The sequence below is a fragment of the Mya arenaria genome, chromosome 10, assembly GCF_026914265.1.
Source record: "Mya arenaria isolate MELC-2E11 chromosome 10, ASM2691426v1".
Lineage (NCBI taxonomy): Eukaryota > Metazoa > Mollusca > Bivalvia > Myida > Myidae > Mya > Mya arenaria.
In genome coordinates, this window is record NC_069131.1 from 6550296 (window position 1) to 6572494 (window position 22199).

The 22199-nt window shown below is 40.1% G+C and overlaps 1 protein-coding gene across 2 annotated transcripts; it reads left to right on the plus strand.

The window, feature by feature from the left end:
• The first annotated feature begins 3060 nt into the window (after window positions 1–3060).
• Window positions 3061–18926, plus strand: LOC128206729 (uncharacterized). 2 transcript variants are annotated; one of them, XM_052909377.1, is made up of 9 exons: window positions 3061–3226; window positions 3576–3754; window positions 4358–4499; window positions 5036–5108; window positions 13041–13134; window positions 14288–14406; window positions 14844–15028; window positions 15954–16030; window positions 16404–18926. In XM_052909377.1, exons 2-9 carry the CDS (start codon window positions 3584–3586, stop codon window positions 16638–16640), a joined length of 1098 nt encoding a protein of 365 aa, XP_052765337.1. In that variant the 5' UTR covers window positions 3061–3226; window positions 3576–3583; the 3' UTR covers window positions 16641–18926. The 2 variants fall into 2 exon arrangements, with proteins under 2 accessions (XP_052765337.1, XP_052765336.1); XM_052909376.1 differs by lacking the exon at window positions 3061–3226 and having other exon boundaries at window positions 3415–3754.
• The last annotated feature ends 3273 nt before the right edge of the window (window positions 18927–22199 follow it).

Sequence of the window (22199 nt, forward strand, 5' to 3'; positions counted from 1 at the left end):
ACCCAACATGTTTAAAATATCTTATAGCTAAAAGGCGCGTAGCTGCCTATACGCGAGTACGCGGCTGAATACACATGATTCTGACAAAAAAACAGCCAAAATTGCAGTATGCGTACTTGACTACATGATTCTAAAACCGTCCATTTTCTAGTCCTAAGTAAAGCAACTCAGAACGCCCAGAATGCACAAGACTGCACCATGGTTTTCAAAATAATCCGAGGGGGCATGTCCCTGGACCCCCCCTTGCATAATTATATGAATCCACATGAATAAAGGGCTAGCTACGCCCCTGGTGTATAACCTGTTTCGCTTTCTCCGCCCAGCTTGATCTTTGAGATTGTATCTTATATGTTGTAAATGTCTTAGACCCAATTTGAGAAGGCGGGGAACCAAATTAAATGTCATCTCTGTAAAATTGTTAAACTACAAATCTTAATAACGACTAGTCTTGGTACTAATCAAAGACTGAAAATGTAGGTTATAATTCAACAATAATCTCTGCTGCCTACCAAATGTTCGCATTTTAAATGATTGGAAATGTTCATGTTCATTGTACATGTATAGATTATGTTTGTATATTTTCTATATGTTCGAGAGGACCTAAATGCATTGTTAGAATAATCGGTAGTTGAGGAATGGCCACTTAAATAATTTATAATTAAAAACAATATGCAACCACAGATATGGCACTTGAGTTGCTTTTGCCAACCGAGGGAGACAAGAACTAGTCTCACCCCGCCCCCCCCCCCCCAATTTGAATTATTACCCGCCCCCCAATTTGAATTATTACCCGTCTTTGGGAAACTTCCCCCAGGCAAATCTACCACCAATAATGACCCTCATTGCCCTCCCTCTAAGAGTGCGGACTCTGCAGACCCCACCGGCGGTGTGACTACATCATCCTCTGAATTAGGCACCTTAACCTTCATATTTGCCCCATTTTCAGTTAGAGATACCATGACAACGAATGGTTGAACCTGTACCAGGCGTGGATCAGACACAGAAACAGGCTGTTTGGCCAAACGTTACCTGGGAGAATTCTCTGAACTTTATTCCGGGCCCGGAGACTGTTCAGCAACGGCAAAAATGAAATCTCTACTCTTGTACGACAGATAAAGCACCCATCCCTTTTCCAAAAGGACGGACCCCCGAACGTGCCACACCCCTCTCGAAGTTACTACCAGAGGAAGCATTTCTACCTCTCTGAGCTAACCATTTGACCGACAAATTGGCATTATTTGCACAAACAAACCTAGCTACCCGCCTCTCAGACTTCAAATACTTTCCAATTAGAGGACAATCAAACTTTACCCCCACGGTTTATCTAACTTGGGCCTTCCTAACTTTCGCCCCGGGGCTGCATGATTCAGGTTCAACCATCTTGTCATTATGAACCACGTCAAATCTCCCCCTTCGTGCGTACTCTTACGAATTCCTATTAGGGTTTAGCCACCTCCAATTCCCTTGGTCGGCCTCCTGGTGTTACCAGAAAATCCGATAAGTTCAAGTTCAACCCAGCCGGTAGAGTCGTAGGAATATAAGTAATCCCCTAACATGTGTCTTAACCACTACCTACAGGTGTGAAACTCAGATATCTCATCTCAGATTATATAAACCCATAGAACCATGCAATCACCCACAGGGGTCATATTCCCCCGCGTATTCCGCCCCATAGCTCGCGGTCCATTGTCGGAGTCAAGGTAAAAACCCTAAGTTAACACCCGATCCTGGACGTGGCGAACCAATAGCAACATTTTAATGCCCAATTCTCTGCACTGCTGACCCGATTCCCCTGATGCGGTACATGACACATTGCCCTAACCGGTACTTGGGATCTGTATGACTGAGATAGATCCCGAGGATAATTCAGGTATTCACAAAATGACTAAAAGAAATACAGCTATTTTACAAGCTGGTCTCATCAAAACACATTATTCAACAAAAAGTATCTTAACTGGTGCCGATTGCCATAGTGGTTAAGTGTTCAGAGTTTCATGCAAATAGTATCTATTATCTATTTCAATCATGTTATGATATACACTGGAGTAAACACTTTATATAGCATTTTGTGTTTAAACATGAGCCAGTAAAAGTAAAAATAAATTTATTTAGAAATATCAAAAGATTCACATAATTTCTATAAAAGATAGTATGAAGGTTTACATGATCAACAATGGTAGTGTGTGTCTTATATTTTATCATAAGTTTGAATAAATGTATCATTTCAATTTTCCTATATAATTCAAAAGTGTTTTAATCCTTAGAGGAAACATGTACAACTCGATATACATCACAGTTGAAACTGTATAAAAATACATATATTTTTGAAAAATCTAATGCTAATGGCTTTTAAATGCAAAATCAAAAAAAAAGGAAAAAGAAATTTCAAATATTAAATGAAGATTACACACAAATGCCTCACTGCCTTTTTAACCGTTTAAAGTATTATGTTGTATTGGGATATGCAATTAATTTCAGGTTCTGTTTAAATATATCTGTAGTTATCTGTTGGGTCTGGTATCTCCAGTGTATGTAGGTATAATGTACTGTTCTGACAAAGTCTCCTAAATCACACTGGAACTTTTAAGGTGAGTATCTTGAAGACTGACTCTGGGCATATTCTAGATGTTTGAAACATTGTGATTTCTCAGTGTCCTGAAAAAGACAAAAAGTTATAAAATATTGTTTAATACAGCACAATATAATACATTTATGAAAACGCCTTTTAATGGTTAAACTACAAGTAACACATAATTTACATTCCCATTTTTCAACCGCTTGGCTCGAACTTTCCGAGGCTCGAGGTACTTTCGCCTGTCCTTGGGAGTTCGAGAAAACGGTGTTCGACTGTATGTTCGTGATATATCTTAAATTAATTTAATCGATTAATAAACGGAAAGAACGTAAAGTAAGAAAACACATTCTATTTATAAGCAACCAATCGTAACAACTCGGCCATCTCCGGCAAGCTTCGAGATAGCCATATCTTGATACTAGCCGAGGAGTTCCGATTGATAAGCAACCACAAACTTTTTGTTGTATTTTCTTTTCGCTTATTTGAAATACTCTCCCAAAAAGAGGGAGCGCAGAATTGTAAACAAAAGTTGATTGTGAAATCTATGGTTTAACCTGTTGTTGTGTATTGTCATATTCCATTGTTGACAACAGTGATATGTGACATTTTTAAACATCCTTATTAAAATCAAACCAGGTGACCCTTTTCCAGGTAAATTCAAATTGTGGATGAACTATTAACACTTAAAAGTAAATACTATACACATTTCGTTTTCCAATAGCCATCGTTCATGACTGGCCTTGAACAAGTTTTCTGCAGTCGGAGTATTGATTTTATCGGGTTTACAATAAAGGCTTTAGATAGATAAAAATAGGTGTCAAGAGTTAATGCATGAATTATCATTACATTTAAGATGCATCACAGCTCTGTGTATCAATTTGCTTAGCATTAGGACTTCTCATCTGATTTGTTGAAAAATAAAATTGTGCTTTTCCATGGTATAACAATACTTAAGCCTTGCTAGGTTCACTGTTGCTGTATAAAATGGATTTTATCTTAGGTGTAAAGATGGCCAATCCTAACGAGCCAGTTTTGCTGTATGCCCACCCGACAATGCGGACATTGGCGAAGCAGATTGCCCTTCAGTGTTCACTAAGGGCAAAAATGGGGACAGATTCTCATCCACCAGAAACATTAAACATACCACAACAGTCACCAGAAAAGAAGCCAAAATTATCGGTAACCATACGGTTTTATTCTTTGAAGACAAAAGGAAATTACCGGGTATTAGGAAATAATTCAACCTCATATGTGTCACAGTACCGATACCTATACAGGTTATGGGAAAGTGTGTAAGCAGTCTTGTAGATGAGTAATGGAGTAATGGAGCGCTATCCCTCTTAGCGAGAGGTCCTAGATTGGAGCCCCAGTCTGACTGCTCATTTTTCTAACACAAGACACTTAGCGCCCAACAGTGCCCATGGCAGCACTGTTTAGCATTGTTTAATAGCAATATGACGTGCTCAAAGTGTTGCTTTTAGCACTGTTTAGCAATATGACGCTCAAAGTGTTGCTTATGTGTATCTCTATTAAAGCAGTGGTGTTCATTAAATAAGAGTAGTTTGCAGGGAAGTATGTCAAGGTACCTTTACCTATACAGGTTGTGAGAAGATATGTGAAGCTCAGTTAGTAGAGCACTTGCCCTGTAAACGAAGGAATTTTACCAAGAAACATTTCCTAAAGTAGTTTTAGTTGTGAATAAAAAACACTACTTTCGATTTAATAGATCTGCAAAGACATTAATGCTTGATTGAAAAAATGATAGACATATCTTTTCTCTAGTTCCACAGATCTCTATCAAGGGGAAATCTCCTTCCTGGCAGTCGTTGTGTGGAGTACAGGGACACAATCAGGTGGGAAAAGTTTCAGGATGGATTTCCAAATCTCTTTATAGAGGACGTACATCGTATGATGGGAAAAGATGGTGAGTCTTATGGTTAGCTTGAGATAATTTGAGATCTGATAGTTTAAGCTGATTTTTTTTACAACGATTATGAAAAAATTCTTACAACATTATATTAATAACTTTCATTGTTACCATGTAACTCAAGAGTGTGGTTTCGTAAATCGGGGAAATAGGAATACCTGGAGGTCACCCAGTTGTCCGGCTGAGTGACCGCCATCCACACTCACATGCTCCTTAGCAAGGAATTGAATCCAGGGGGCCTTGGTAAGAAGCTAACCATTGAGCTTACTGAGCAGCTGAATCAGATATGTCTGAGTGGACAAATAAGGCTGCATATATTTAATAACAATGAATATTGAACAATATACTTTGACCTTATTCTTATTCTATGTAAGATGGGGTTTTTCAAATCAAACACTTTTATTATCAAAGGCTAATGCTTGATGCTATTTTAGTATAAAAAAGTAATTTGGAAGCAAGATATTGATCTAAAGCAATGTGCTTGAACTAATCAATAAAGCTTGCTATAACTTTCAATTTACTGTGTATTTCAGTTATCTTTCTTGGCAGTTTCCATGACCCAAGTGTGATATTCGAGCAACTGTCTGTCCTGTATATGTTTCCAAGGTAATACTGATTGTGATAATTATTATATATGAGTAATCGATACTGCACCCAAAACGAGAGATAATGAAATTGTAGGATAATGCAAAATAATGTACAATTTCAATCACTCTGGTAACGGGTGAAGTAACTGTTTTGTATGATATGTTGAAGGACAACTTTAAATTACAAGTTGTGGTATAAGTATATAAAGACTAAAGTTCTATTTTTTCTGTAAGCAGTTATTGAATGTTCAAGCTCCACCTACTTGTTACCGTGCCAATATATTAATATATGAACCAAATTATATTCAATCCCGACAGAAGTAATTCAATAATTATTTTTTAAACCTGTTGATTTTGCTGTGCCAAAAAAGCTTCAAAATTTTAGCACCAAGAATAGAACATTTTTTTAGCTCACCTGTCACGTAGTGACAAGGTGAGCTTTTGTGATCACTCTTCGTCCGTCGTCCGTCCGTCCGTCCGTCCGTCCGTTCACAATTGCTTGTGAACACAATAGAGGTCACAATTTTGACCTAATCTTTATGAAACTTGGTCAGACTGATCATCTCTATAAAATCTAGGTCAAGTTTGATATTGGGTCATCTGGGGTCAACAACTAGGTCACTAGGTCAATTAGTAGAAAAACCTTGTGAACACAATAGAGGTCACAATTTTAGCCTAATCTCAATGCAACTTGGTCAGAATGGTCATCTCTATAAAATCTAGGTCAAGTTCGATATTGGGTCATCCACGGTCAATAATTAGGTCACTAGGTCAATTAGTAGAAAAACCTTGTGAACACAATAGAGGTCACAATTTTAGCCTAATCTCAATGCAACTTGGTCAGAATGATCATCTCTATAAAATCTAGGTCAAGTTCGATATTGGATCATCCGCGGTCAACAACTAGGTCACTAGGTCAATTAGTACAAAAACCTTGTGAACACAATAGAGGTCACAATTTTAGCCTAATCTCAATGCAACTTCGTCAGAATAATCATCTCTATAAAATCTAGGTCAAGTTCGATATTGGGTCATCCGCAGTCAATAACTAGGTCACTAGGTCAATTATTAGAAAAACCTTGTGAACACAACAGAGGTCACAATTTTGACCTAATCTTTATGAAACTTGGTCAGACTGATCATCTCTATGAAATCTAGGTCAAGTTCGATATTGGGTCATCTGGGGTCAAAAACTAGGTCAGTAGGTCAATTAGTAGAAATACCTTGTGAACACATTAGAGGTCACAATTTTAGCCTAATCTCAATGCAACTTGGTCAGAATGATCATCTCTATAAAATCTAGGTCAAGTTCGATATTGGGTCATCCGCGGTCAATAACTAGGTCACTAGGTCAATTAGTAGAAAAACCTTGTGAACACAATAGAGGTCACAATTTTAGCCTAATCTCAATGCAAATTGGTCAGAATGATCATCGCTGTAAAATGTAGGTCAAGTTTGATATTGGGTCATTCACGGTCAATAACTAGGTCACTAGGTCAATTAGTACAAAAACCTTGTGAACACAATAGAGGTCACAATTTTAGCCTAATCTCAATGCAACTTGGTCAGAATGATCATCTCTATAAAATCTAGGTCAAGTTCGATATTGGGTCATCCGCGGTCAATAACTAGGTCACTAGGTCAATTAGTACAAAAACCTTGTGAACACAATAGAGGTCACAATTTTAGGCTAATCTTAATGCAACTTGGTCAGAATGATCATCTCTATAAAATCTGGGTCAAGTTCGATATTGGGTCATACGGAGTCAATAACTAGGTCACTAGGTCAATTATTAGAAAAACCTTGTGAACAAAATAGAGGTCACAATTTTAGCCTTATCTTAATGAAACTTGGTCAGAATGATCATCTTAACATAAGCTAGGTCAAGTTCCATATTGGGTCAACCCAGGTCAAAAACTAGGTCACTAGGTCAATTAGTAGAAAAACCTTGTGAACACAATAGAGGTCACAATTTTAGCCTAATCTCAATGCAACTTGGTCAGAATGATCATCTCTATAAAATGTAGGTCAAGTTCGATATTGGGTCATCCGCGGTCAACAACTAGGTCACTAGGTCAATTAGTACAAAAACCTTGTGAACACAATAGAGGTCACAATTTTAGCCTAATCTCAATGCAAGTTGGTCAGTATAATCATCTCTATAAAATCTAGGTCAAGTTCGATATTGGGTCATCCGCAGTCAATAACTAGGTCACTAGGTCAATTATTAGAAAAACCTTGTGAACACAACAGAGGTCACAATTTTGACCTAATCTTTATGAAAATTGGTCAGACTGATCATCTCTATGAAATCTAGGTCGAGTTCGATATTGGGTCATCTTGGGTCAAAAACTAGGTCAGTAGGTCAATTAGTAGAAATACCTTGTGAACACATTAGAGGTCACAATTTTAGCCTAATCTCAATGCAACTTGGTCAGAATGATCATCTCTATAAAATTTAGGTCAAGTTCGATATTGGGTCATCCGCGGTCAATAACTAGGTCACTAGGTCAATTAGTAGAAAAACCTTGTGAACACAATAGAGGTCACAATTTTAGCCTAATCTCAATGCAACTTGGTCAGAATGATCATCGCTATAAAATGTAGGTCAAGTTTGATATTGGGTCATTCACGGTCAATAACTAGGTCACTAGGTCAATTAGTACAAAAACCTTGTGAACACAATAGAGGTCACAATTTTAGCCTAATCTCAATGCAACTTGGTCAGAATGATCATCTCTATAAAATCTAGGTCAAGTTCGATATTGGGTCATCTGCAGTCAATAACTAGGTCACTAGGTCAATTAAAACCTTGTGAACACAATAGAGGTCACAATTTTAGGCTAATCTTAATGCAACTTGGTCAGAATGATCATCTCTATAAAATCTGGGTCAAGTTCGATATTGTGTCATACGCAGTCAATAACTAGGTCACTAGGTCAATTATTAGAAAAACCTTGTGAACAAAATAGAGGTCACAATTTTAGCCTTATCTTAATGAAACTTGGTCAGAATGATCATCTTAACATAAGCTAGGTCAAGTTCCATATTGGGTCAACCCAGGTCAAAAACTAGGTCACTAGGTCAATTAGTAGAAAAACCTTGTGAACACAATAGAGGTCACAATTTTAGGCTTAACTCAATTCAACTTGGTCAGACTGATCATCTTTATAAAATCTAGGTCAAGTTCGATATTGGGTCATTCGCGGTCAATAACTAGGTCACTAGGTCAATTAGTATAAAAACCTTGTGAACACAATAGAGGTCACAATTTTAGCCTAATCTTAATGAAACTTGGTCAGAATGATCATCTTAACATAAGCTAGGTCAAGTTCCATATTGGGTCAACCCAGGTCAAAAACTAGGTCACTAGGTAAATTAGTAGAAAAACCTTGTGAACACAATAGAGGTCACAATTTTAGGCTTATCTCAATTCAACTTGGTCAGAATGATCATCTCTAGAACAATATAGGTCAAGATCGATATTGGGTCATTCGCGGTCAATAACTAGGTCACTAGGTCAATTAGTAGAAAAACCTTGTGAACACAACAGAGGTCACAACTTAAGCCTAATCTTAATGTTACTTGGTCAGAATGATCATCTCTATAAAATCTAGGTCAAGTTCGATATTGGGTCAATTACCGTCAATAACTAGGTCACTAGGTCAATTAGTAGAAAAACCTTGTGAACACAATAGAGGTCACAATTTTAGCCTAATCTCAATGCAACTTGGTCAGAATGATCATCTCTATAAAATCTAGGTCAAGTTCGATATTGGGTCATCCGCGGTCAATAACTAGGTCACTAGGTCAATTAGTACAAAAACCTTGTGAACACAATAGAGGTCACAATTTTAGGCTAATCTTAATGCAACTTGGTCAGAATGATCATCTCTATAAAATCTGGGTCAAGTTCGATATTGGGTCATACGGAGTCAATAACTAGGTCACTAGGTCAATTATTAGAAAAACATTGTGAACAAAATAGAGGTCACAATTTTAGCCTTATCTTAATGAAACTTGGTCAGAATGATCATCTTAACATAAGCTAGGTCAAGTTCCATATTGGGTCAACCCAGGTCAAAAACTAGGTCACTAGGTCAATTAGTAGAAAAACCTTGTGAACACAATAGAGGTCACAATTTTAGCCTAATCTCAATGCAACTTGGTCAGAATGATCATCTCTATAAAATGTAGGTCAAGTTCGATATTGGGTCATCCGCGGTCAACAACTAGGTCACTAGGTCAATTAGTACAAAAACCTTGTGAACACAATAGAGGTCACAATTTTAGCCTAATCTCAATGCAAGTTGGTCAGTATAATCATCTCTATAAAATCTAGGTCAAGTTCGATATTGGGTCATCCGCAGTCAATAACTAGGTCACTAGGTCAATTATTAGAAAAACCTTGTGAACACAACAGAGGTCACAATTTTGACCTAATCTTTATGAAAATTGGTCAGACTGATCATCTCTATGAAATCTAGGTCGAGTTCGATATTGGGTCATCTTGGGTCAAAAACTAGGTCAGTAGGTCAATTAGTAGAAATACCTTGTGAACACATTAGAGGTCACAATTTTAGCCTAATCTCAATGCAACTTGGTCAGAATGATCATCTCTATAAAATTTAGGTCAAGTTCGATATTGGGTCATCCGCGGTCAATAACTAGGTCACTAGGTCAATTAGTAGAAAAACCTTGTGAACACAATAGAGGTCACAATTTTAGCCTAATCTCAATGCAACTTGGTCAGAATGATCATCGCTATAAAATGTAGGTCAAGTTTGATATTGGGTCATTCACGGTCAATAACTAGGTCACTAGGTCAATTAGTACAAAAACCTTGTGAACACAATAGAGGTCACAATTTTAGCCTAATCTCAATGCAACTTGGTCAGAATGATCATCTCTATAAAATCTAGGTCAAGTTCGATATTGGGTCATCTGCAGTCAATAACTAGGTCACTAGGTCAATTAAAACCTTGTGAACACAATAGAGGTCACAATTTTAGGCTAATCTTAATGCAACTTGGTCAGAATGATCATCTCTATAAAATCTGGGTCAAGTTCGATATTGTGTCATACGCAGTCAATAACTAGGTCACTAGGTCAATTATTAGAAAAACCTTGTGAACAAAATAGAGGTCACAATTTTAGCCTTATCTTAATGAAACTTGGTCAGAATGATCATCTTAACATAAGCTAGGTCAAGTTCCATATTGGGTCAACCCAGGTCAAAAACTAGGTCACTAGGTCAATTAGTAGAAAAACCTTGTGAACACAATAGAGGTCACAATTTTAGGCTTAACTCAATTCAACTTGGTCAGACTGATCATCTTTATAAAATCTAGGTCAAGTTCGATATTGGGTCATTTACCGTCAATAACTAGGTCACTAGGTCAATTAGTAGAAAAACCTTGTGAACACAATAGAGGTCACAATTTTAGCCTAATCTTAATGAAACTTGGTCAGAATGATCATCTTAACATAAGCTAGGTCAAGTTCCATATTGGGTCAACCCAGGTCAAAAACTAGGTCACTAGGTAAATTAGTAGAAAAACCTTGTGAACACAATAGAGGTCACAATTTTAGGCTTATCTCAATTCAACTTGGTCAGAATGATCATCTCTAGAACAATATAGGTCAAGATCGATATTGGGTCATTCGCGGTCAATAACTAGGTCACTAGGTCAATTAGTAGAAAAACCTTGTGAACACAACAGAGGTCACAACTTAAGCCTAATCTTAATGTTACTTGGTCAGAATGATCATCTCTATAAAATCTAGGTCAAGTTCGATATTGGGTCAATTACCGTCAATAACTAGGTCACTAGGTCAATTAGTAGAAAAACCTTGTGAACACAATAGAGGTCACAATTTTAGCCTAATGTTAATGCAACTTGGTCAGAATGATCATCTCTATAAAATCTGGGTCATGTTCGATATTGGGTCATCCGCGGACAATAACTAGGTCACTAGGTCAGATATTAGAAAAACCTTATGAACACAATAGAGGTCACAATTTTTGCAACTTGGTCAGAATGATCATTTCTATAACATCTAGGTCAAGTTCGACATTGGTCCATCCTCGGTCAATAACTAGGTCACTAGGTCAATTAGTAAAAAAACCTTGTGAACACAATAGAGATCACAATTTTAGCCTAATCTTAATGAAACTTGGACAGAATGATCATCTTAACATATGCTAGGTCAGGTTCGATATCTCCTTAACCCCTTGGCCAATCATGATGAAACTTGGCAGGGATGTTCCTTGCATGAAGCTCTACCAAAGTTGTTCAAAGACATGGATTCCATGCGAAACTCTGGTTGCCGTGGTAACCGATAAGAAAAACTTAAAAAAATTTCTCCTCCAAAACCACAAGGCCTAGAGCTTTGATATTTGATATGTAGCATCACCTAATGGACCTCTACCAAGATTTTTCAAATTATGCCCCTGGGGTCAAAAATGACCCCGCCCCGGGTCACGTGGTTTACATAGACTTAGATATGGAAAACTTAACAAATCTTCTCCAAAACTAGAAGTCCTAGGGCTTTGATATTTGGCATGTATAATTACTTTATGGACATCTACCAAGATTGTTCTAATTATGCCTCTGGAGTGATAAGAGGCCCTGCCCGGGGGTCGCAAGTTTTACATAGGCTTATTTAGTGAAAACTTAAAATCTTGTCTAAAACCACAAGGCCTAGGCATTTGATATATGGTATGTAGCTTTACCTTGTGGTTCTCTACCGAGATTATTCAAATTATGCCCCTGAAGTGATAAGAGGCCCCACCTAGGGGGTCACAAGTTTTACATAGGCTTATATAAGGAAAGTGTTTAAAAATCTTCTTGTCTGAAAAGCAAGGCCTACGCATTCAATATTTGGTATGTATCATAACCAAGTGGTCCTCTACCAAGATTGTTCAATTTATGCCCCTGGGGAGAAGAGGCCCTATCCTGGGGGGAGTCACAAGTTTTGCATAGGCTTATATAGAACAAAAAACTTCTTGTCTTAACCAACAAGACATTGGCATTTTATATGTGGCATAACCTAGTGGCCCGCTACCAGGATTGTTCAATTTGTGCACCTGTGGTGAAAAGAGGCCTCACCCTGGGTGTCACAAGTTTTACATAGGCTTATATAGGAAAAAACTTTAAAATTTTCTTGTCTGAAGCCACAAGGACTAGGTCTTAAATATTTGGTTTGAAGCATTGCCTACTGATAGGGTCATGTGGGGTAAAAAACTAGGTCAGTGGGACAAATAAAAGAGTGGCCTCTAGGGGCCATACTTTTCATTGGATCTTTATGATAATAGGTCAGAATGTTCACTTTATTTAGCAAAGCTACAGGTGAGCGATACAGGGCCATCATGGCCCTCTTGTTTTATTTCTTTTGATTAATTTAATTTTTATTCACAACGATAGCGTTTGAAACCAGTGTTTCTAAGGCATTGCTATCCTAAAAAAATGAAAATAGAATTGAAATGATTAGTCGGGGAAAAAAAGGTCATTGTGTCTTTATAAAATATTTCTTAATAAACCAAAGACATGTATTTTTGCTATGTTCCTAACAAGTGTTTTAGCTAAAGAGTTCTGGATGGGTGATGCACCCTGTCGTTTTTGCTATTACCCTTCTGCCCCAAGGGAGACCAGCCTGGGCACCCATCTGTCTTCATACGCTCAAAGCTTATGACTGTCAAAGTTTTCTTAAATTCTTTTGTTTCGATTAAAAGTATATAAATAAAACTTACTATGAGAATACAATATTACTTCAAATAAACACAACTACCTACATTCTTTTTATCAAATTCATAGTTCTAGTACTTCATAGCCCCATACAATGGGCTCTTATTATGCTTAGCACCCTGTCCTTCTTCCGCAGCACCCTACCCTTTTTAAAACCTGGCTCACATCCTTATAACTAAATTTTATTTCAACACATCAACAGGTACTTGGCCAGATCCTTTCACTTCATCCTGCCCTATTTCCCCACAGGGACCATGGAAAGAGTGGACACAGAGGGCCAGATTGCTACTGCCAAGGTAAAAATGTCATACCAGAGGGCAGGGTGGCTACTGCCAAGGTAATAATGTAATACAAGAAGGCAAGATGGCTACTGCCAAGTTAATAATGTCCTGCTAGAGAGCATGTTGGCTACTGCCAGATTATAATGTCCTTCTAGGGGGTAAGATGGCTACTGCCAAGGTAATAAGGCCTTACTAGAGGGCCAGATGGCTACTTCCAATGTAATAATGTAATATTAGAGGGCAAGATGGGTACTTCCAAGGTAATAATGCCTTACTAGAGGGCACGATGGCTACTTCCAAGGTAATAATGCCTTACTAGAGGGCATGATGGCTACTTCCAAGGTAATAATGCCTTACTAGAGGGCACGATGGCTACTGCCAAGGTAATAAAGCCATACTAGAAGGCCAGATGGCTACTTCCAAGGTAATAATGTCATACTAGAGGGCCAGATGGCTACTTCCAAGGTAATAATGCCTTACTAGAGGGCACGATGGCTACTGCCAAGGTAATAAGGCCAAACTAGAGGGCCAGATGGCTACTTCCAAGGTAATAATGTCATACAGGAGGGCCAGATGGCTATTGCCAAGGTAATAAGGCCATACTGGAGGGCCATATGGCTACTGCCAAGGTAATTATGTCATACTGGAGGGCCAGATGGCTATGTCCAATGTAATAATGTCATACTAGAGGGCCATATGGCTACTGCCAAGGTAATAAAGCCATACTAGAGGGCCAGATTGCTACTGCCAAGGTAATATTGTCCTACTTGAGGGACAGATTGCTACTGCCAAGGTAATAATGTCATTCTAGAGGGCCAGATTGCTGCTGCCAAGGTAATACTGTCATACTGGAGGGCCAGATTGCTGCTGCCAAGGTTATATTGCCCTTTTAGAGAGCCAAATTGCTACTGCCAAGGTAATTATGTCATACCAGAGGGCCCGATTGCTACTGCCAATGTTTTAATGTCCTACCAGAGGGCCTGTTTGCTACTGCCAACGTTATTATGTTATACTAGAGGGCCAGATTGCTTCTGACATGCCCTACGGGCCAGATTTCTATTGCAAACGTATTGGGATTTCATACCCTATTTTCTTGATCTGGATTTTAGTGAGTATTGACAATTAAAAGTGCTTACAAAAAGTATTATTATACCATCATTTGTTCAAGACCCTGGCCAGCATGATGTCCGCTATTCCCTTAACAGCGAGAGGCCCGGTACAGATCTGTATATTTGATATCCACGCACTTCAAGAGAGGTTCTACTTTTCGGATAACATTATTCCAAGGTACGGCTTACTGAAATTTGATGGTGTAAATACACTTTGGAACTATATTATGAATATTTGACTAGTACTTTTATCATGCAGATACTTATTGATAGCATTAGACTGGTCGTTTATATATTGGTGAGCATTTCAAAGTATTTTCAGAAAGATCATTTACTTGTATATAAAATTGAAAACGTGAGCAATGACAGTTGGTTTTGACCAGCTGACTGATAGGCCAAGCTATCCATCATTCTTTCAAAGACATAACTTGTCTAATGTCTCCAATGGCAATTTTATACTGTTATTTCCATCCATGTATCCATCTAGATCATTTTGTAACCTAATCCACTCTGTGTTGATATACAAAATCCATTGCATCAGACAGTGTACTCATATTCATGAATGTTTGTATACATTGCATACACTTTTTTAGGTTGTGTAACATGTATTTCAAGGTTGGAGTCAGCGATCCCAATGCTACTGGAGACCATCATAGGCCTGCCAGACAAGGACAAAATCGCGGTGGCATTCCCAGACGATGGGGCATTCAAGCGCTTCCACCAGTTTTTCCCCGATTATGACACTGTCACGTGCGTGAAGATCAGGGACGGAAACACGAGGATTGTCAAGGTCAAGGACGGTATGTAGCATTATTTTTTATAGGTGAAGATCAGGGACGTGAACAAGAGGAATGTCAAGGTCAAGGATGGTATGTAGCAGTATGTTTTATAGGTGAAGATCAGAGGCGGAAACACAAGGATTGTCAAGGTCAAGCACGGTACGTAGCATTATTTTTTATAGGTGAAGATCAGGGACGTGAACAAGAGGAATGTCAAGGTCAAGGATGGTATATAGCAGTATGTTTTATAGGTGAAGATCAGAGACGGGAACAAGGGGATCGTCAAGGTCAAGGACGGTATGTAGCAGTATGTTTTATAGGTGAAGATCAGAGACGGGAACAAGAGGACTGTCAAGGTCAAGGACGGTATATAGCATTATGTTTTATAGGTGAAGATCAGGGACGTGAAGAAGAGGACTGTCAAGGCCAAGGACAGTATGAAGCATTATGTTTTATAGTTGAAGATCAGGGACTGAAACAAGAGGATTGTCAAAGTCAAGGACGGTATGTAGAATTTTGTTTTATAGGTGGAGATCAGTGACGGGAAGAAGAGGATTGTCAAGGTCAAGGACGGTATATAGCATTATGTTTTATAGGTGAAGATTAGGGATGGGAAGACGAGGGTTGTCTAGGTAAAGGACGGTATGTAGCATTATGTTATATAGGTGAAGATCAGGAACGGAAACAAGAGGACTGTCAAGGTCAAGGTCGGTATGTAGCATTAAGTTTTATAGGTGAAAATCAGGGACGGAAACAAGAGGACTGTCATGGTCAAGGACGGTATGTAGCATTATGTTATATAGGTGACTAAACGTACATCTTATTTAAACATACATGTATGATACCGTAAGTTAAGGTCCAAAGGGTTGTGTTGAAAACTGCTGTTGAACCTTGATAACACACCATTGTCATGTCATTCATACCACCAGTGTTGCTGTACTTGCAGGCAACCCCGAGGGTAAACATGTGGTGATCGTGGATGATCTAGTCCAGACAGGTGGAACGCTCATCAACTGTGGCAAGGTCAGATTAGGTTCTTATTTGTTCATTTCATATTATGTATGGAGTAACTAACATAATTAACAGTATAAATTTATTTTTCCTCTTTTATCATGATAGAAAGCTAACATGTATGACACCCCTCATAATCTATTCACAAAATACAATAATCTTTATTTTCAAGTTGGGTATATGCTAACAAGAAACATGAGCTCAATGAGCTAATTTCCGACATTAAAATCTATACCTTAGAATTGTGAAAATAGTGAAAAAATACCTAAAATTTGTAATTTACCATAGTGTATTTCATAAAAGGAACAATGCCATGTTCGCAAATAATGTTTTAAACAAATTACCAACCGATGATTACCAAACCATTCAAAACCTTTTTATTCAGGCATTGGTGGACAAGGGAGCCACTGACGTCAGCGCTTACGCCACACACGCAGTGTTCCCTAACGATAGTTGGAAGAAGTTCACGGACAATGACGACTTCAAGTTTAAGAATTTCTGGATCACAGACTCGATACCCCACGCCGTGGAAATCAGCAAACATGAGCCGTTCAAACTGTTGTCACTTTGTGAATCGATCTCACGCATGTTGATGGTGTACGACCTGAAACAGGAGGCTTGATTGACGTCGTTTATATTACATTCAGATCACAGAAAGTCCTTATTTAATCAATGAATGTTATAATGCTTAGTTTCTTTCGTGATTGTAGGACCTGAGTTGCGGCTCCGTTGCGTGTTTCAATAGCGTCTTAATCGTATATTGAAATTACATTTGTATCTTGGTGTCATATTTTTCATTACTTGTCAAAATTTAAGTATTAAATTAGAATTAGCCAGTATTAAAGATAGAAAAAAAACATTGAGATAAACAAACCCGTTATAACTCGGTGCTATCTGTGATGTTGCTACAGATTTAAGATCTTCCAAGATACTACTAAAGTCCTGTATTGAAAAGGAAGCCGTGATTGTAAAATTAGGGTCAATAGTTTGTATTATTTCCTTTTCCTCGGAGCTGTGCTTCTATTAATTATAGGATATGTGACGTCTGCTAAAATGAGTCCGATGAAGGCATTCGGATTCTTAACACTTTTGTTTTATAAACCAGCGATTGAGCACTGATTGCGCGCTTATAAGACACAATATTATAAGAAATAAATGTACATAATCTACCTCTGCAAGACTCCTTTGCGCAGACGACGTCTCATGTAATTATTAATTTATCTCAAACAACAGAGTCCATCAGGTAAACTGACGTGTATAAACATTATTTACAGAGGGAAATACATTACAAATCTTTAACATCACTTCACATAATTTATATGTGCAATATTTTGTTCAATTCTCATTCAACAGGGTTTAATTCAGTCCGCAATATAAATAGACAATTTCTTTATTGTTAATGTTAATCATAATCCTTAATACATCAGTCAATTGTAACCACGGCCTGCCAGGTCAGGGGGTATAATGGGGAAAGCGGGGGAAATAGGCCGTGTTTTTAACATCCAGATGGCACCGCAGTGCCGGGTGCCATTTGGCAAGGATTTTACCAGCAGTTTGTCCCCGCAGGTCGGAGATTTTACCGGGGATTGGCTGTACCGAAAGTCCCTGCTATTCCCCGGATCTTGGGTACTGTGGTTACAAATGACTGGTACATAATAAGCGCCCTTCTTTCTTTGTCTTACTAGGTTTAATTGTTATTTTTATGATTTTAATTATTTTTTATTATACTTCAATGTATCTTGTTTTATTTGTTACAGATATCTCCTGCATATCTGATGCGAGTGTTCACAATAAACTGGACCAAATCATGCTTTTCATGAACAAACTATCACATTATGTTGATAATGGTTATATTATGTTAATATGGAATTGCAATGTTTGTAAAATAGCACCTTCATATAATAGTATGTTTGCGAATTGTTAGTTACGAGTATTTATGCTTTTTATCATAATCTGTGATAGAATATCCTATTTTCTACCTTTTTGAAACGTTTTTTTCTGACTTAACTGCTTTTGTTGATGTTAATATGTATTCATATTTATGAATGTTTGTATACATTGCATACACTTGAAGATCAATATACATGTGGCTGTTCATATGTGCTTGTACTTGTGTTTAAATTGATTATGTTTTACTCGCATATTTAACCTCATACAATTGTTTTAAGATGACTTATTTATAGTTAAACCATTGTTCTCTGTAGAGTTTTTAATAAAATATATTTCACACAGACTTAGTGATATTACCTGACTAAATATGATTCCTGGTGAAGTATTGTTTCACTAAGTTGCACTTTTTCCAACTGGCAGTGAATTAGTTATTTGTTTTAGAATCTAATTAACATCGATGCCATAGAAACCATTCGATGTGAAAGCAGGGGGCAAAAAAATGAGATGTTGTCACTGTAAGTGTATTTGATTAATAAGTACATATGAATTCCACTGAACTCAAATTATGTCATCTGTGGTCCTAGTCTAGACTCAGTTTCAGAAAAGCACTTTTATTAAATTACAAAGGAATCATCTATATTTACTTTCGTTTCACAAAACTGATGTCAGTTTCAATTAGTAGTAAATTTCAGCAAAATTCACCATAGATACTCATGAATATTCAACTTGAAGGCAAGTTACAATAAAATAATGAATTGCAATGCTGCAGCTTGAGTGTGAACTCCGCCTTGAAACTGTTCGTTATCATGGTCCCAGGCTTACGTTTCTCTTTTCTCGTACTTTAAGATTTGACTAGGTCTTAAAGTTCTACTTCTAAATTTCAACTTATTTGGTGTACAACGAACGTCTTCATTTCATATTGATAATGTTAAATGTTTATACCTGGTTTCTTTATATAATTTTAGTATTGTTGAAAGGATATTGTGTGCAATAAACGACCAAAATAAATTATAGTTGAAAGTTATAAAGTTAGAGATTTTGTTCTTCATATCCCCTAAAATCGTACAAAATCGTACATGAAGTATTGAAACACATTGCCCAGGAGGTGCCATGGCCTAGATTGCTGGAGTATGCCTTACCACCCGTCCAAGAGGCGACATGGTCTAGGTTGCGGGAGTATATCTTACCACCGTCCAGGAGGCGACATGGTCTAGGTTGCAGGAGTATACTTTACCACCCGTCCAGGAGGCGCCATGGTCTAGGTTGCGGGAGTATATCTTACCACCCGTCCAAGAGGCGACATGGTCTAGGCTGCATGAGTATACCTTACCACCTGTCCAGGAGGCGCTATGGTCTAGGCTGCATGAGTATACCTTACCACCTGTCCAGGAGGCGCCATGGTCTAGGCTGCAGGAGTATACTTTACCACCTGTCCAGGAGGCGCTATGGTCTAGGCTGCACGAGTATACCTTACCACCCGTCCAGGAGGCGCTATGGTCTAGGCTGCAGGAGTATACCTTACCACCTGTCCAGGAGGCGCTATGGTCTAGGCTGCAGGAGTATACTTTACCACCCGTCCAGGAGGCGCCATGGTCTAGGTTGCAGGAGTATACTTTACCACCCGTACAAGAGGCGCCATGGTCTAGGATGCAGAAGTATCCTTTACCACCCGTCCAAGAGGCGACATGGTCTAGGTTGCGGGGGTATATCTTACCACCGTCCAGGAGGCGCCAAGGTCTAGGTTGCAGGAGTATACTTTACCACCCGTACAAGAGGCGCCATGGTCTAGGATGCAGGAGTATGCCTTACCACCCGTCCAAGAGGCGACATGGTCTAGGTTGCAGGAGTATCCTTTACCACCCGTCCAAGAGGCGCCATGGTCTAGGATGCAGAAGTATCCTTTACCACCCGTCCAAGAGGCGCCATGGTCTAGGATGCAGGAGTATGCCTTACCACCCGTCCAAGAGGCGCCATGGTCTAGGATGCAGAAGTATCCTTTACCACCCGTCCAAGAGGCGACATGGTCTAGGTTGCAGGAGTATATCTTACCACCGTCCAGGAGGCGCCATGGTCTAGGTTGCAGGAGTGTACCTTACCATCCGTACAGGAGGCGCTATGGTTTAGGCTGCAGAAGTATCCTTTACCACCAGTCCAAGAGGCGCCATGGTCTATGTTGCTGGAGTATGTTTTACAACCCGTCCAGGAGGCGCCATGGTCTAGTTTACGGGTGTATACTTTTCCACCCGTCCAGGAGCCGCCATAGTCTAGTTTGCAGGAGTAAACCTTACCACCCGTCCAGGAGGCGCCATGGTCAAGGCTGCTGGGGTTTACCTAACCACCCGTCCAGGAGGCGCCATGGTCTAGACTGCATGAGTATACCTTACCAACCGTCTAGGAGGCGCCATGATCTAGGTTGCGGAAGTATACCTTTCCATCCGTCCAGGAGGCACCATGGTCTAGGCGGCAGGAGTATACCTTACCACCCGTCCAGGAGGCGACATTGGGCGCCATGGTCTAGGTTGCAGGAGTATACCTTACCACCCGTCCAGGAGGCGCCATGGTCAAGGCTGCTGGGGTTTACCTAACCACCCGTCTAGGAGGCATGGCGCCATGGTCTAGGTTGCATGAGTATACCTTACCACCCGTCCAGGCGGCGCCTTGGTCTAGGTTGCAGGAGTACACCTTACCACCCGTCCAGGAGGCGCCATGGTCTAGGATGCAGGAGTATACCTTACCACCCGTCCTTGAGGCGCTATGGTCTAGATTGCTGGAGTATACCTTACCACCCGTCCAGGAAGCGACATGGTCTAGATTGCAGGTGTATAGCTTACCACCCGTCCAGAAGGCGCCATGGTCTAGGCTTCAGGAGTATACCTTACCACCCGTCAAGGAGGCGCCATTGTCTAGATTGCTGGAGTATACCTTACTCGTGACTTACTACCCATCTAGGAGGCGCCACAGTCTAGTCTAGGCTGTACGAGTTTCCTTTACCACCCGTCCGGCAGGCGACATTGGGCGCCATGGTCTAGGTTTCTGGCGTATATCTTACCACCCGTCCAGAAGGCGACATGGTCTAGGCTGCATGAATATACCTTACCACCCGTTCAGGAGGTGCCATGGTCTAGGTTGCAGGAGTGTACCTTACAGCCCGTCCAGGAGGAGCCATGGTATAGGATGCAGGAGTATCCTTTACCACCCGTCCATGAGGCGCCATGGTCTAGGCTGCAGGAGTATACCTTACCAACCGTCTAGGAGGCGCCATTGTATTAGTTGAAGGAGTATACATGACCACCCGTCCAAGAGGCGCCATGATCAAGTCTGTAGGAGTATACCTTACCATCCGTCCAGGAGGTGCCAGGGGCGCCATGGTCTAGGTTGCAGGAGTATTCCCTTCCACCCGTCCAGGAGGCGCCATGTTGTATGTTGCGAGAGGATACCTTACCACCAGTCCAGAAAGCGACATGCTATAGGTTGCAGGAGTCAGCTTTACCACCCGTCCAGGAGGCGCCATGGTCTAGGTTGCAGGAGTATACATTACCACCCGTCCAGGAGGCGCCATGGTCTAGGTTGCTGGAGTATACCTTACCAACCCTCCTGGAGGCGCCATGGTCTAGGTTGCAGGAGTATTTTTTACCACCCGTCCAGGAGGCGCCATGGTCTAGTTTGCGGTAGTATACCTTACCACCCGTCCAGGAGGCGCCATGAACTAGGTTTGTGGAGTATACCTTACCACCCGTCCAGGAGGCGCCATGGTCTAGGTTGGGGTAGTATACCTTACCACCCGTCCAGGAGGCGCTATGGTCTAGGCTGCATGAGTATACCTTATCACCTGTCCAGGAGGCGCTATGGTCTAGGCTGCATGAGTATACCTTACCACCCGTCCAGGAGGCGCTATGGTCTAGGCTGCATGAGTATACCTTATCACCTGTCCAGGAGGCGCTATGGTCTAGGCTGCATGAGTATACCTTACCACCTGTCCAGGAGGCGCTATGGTCTAGGCTGCATGAGTATACCTTACCACCCGTCCAGGAGGCGCTATGGTCTAGGCTGCACGAGTATACCTTACCACCCGTCCAGGAGGCGCTATGGTCTAGGCTGCATGAGTATACCTTACCACCCGTCCAGGAGGCGCTATGGTCTAGGCTGCACGAGTATACCTTACCACCTGTCCAGGAGGCGCTATGGTCTAGGCTGCATGAGTATACCTTACCACCCGTCCAGGAGGCGCTATGGTCTAGGCTGCACGAATATACCTTACCACCTGTCCAGGAGGCGCTATGGTCTAGGCTGC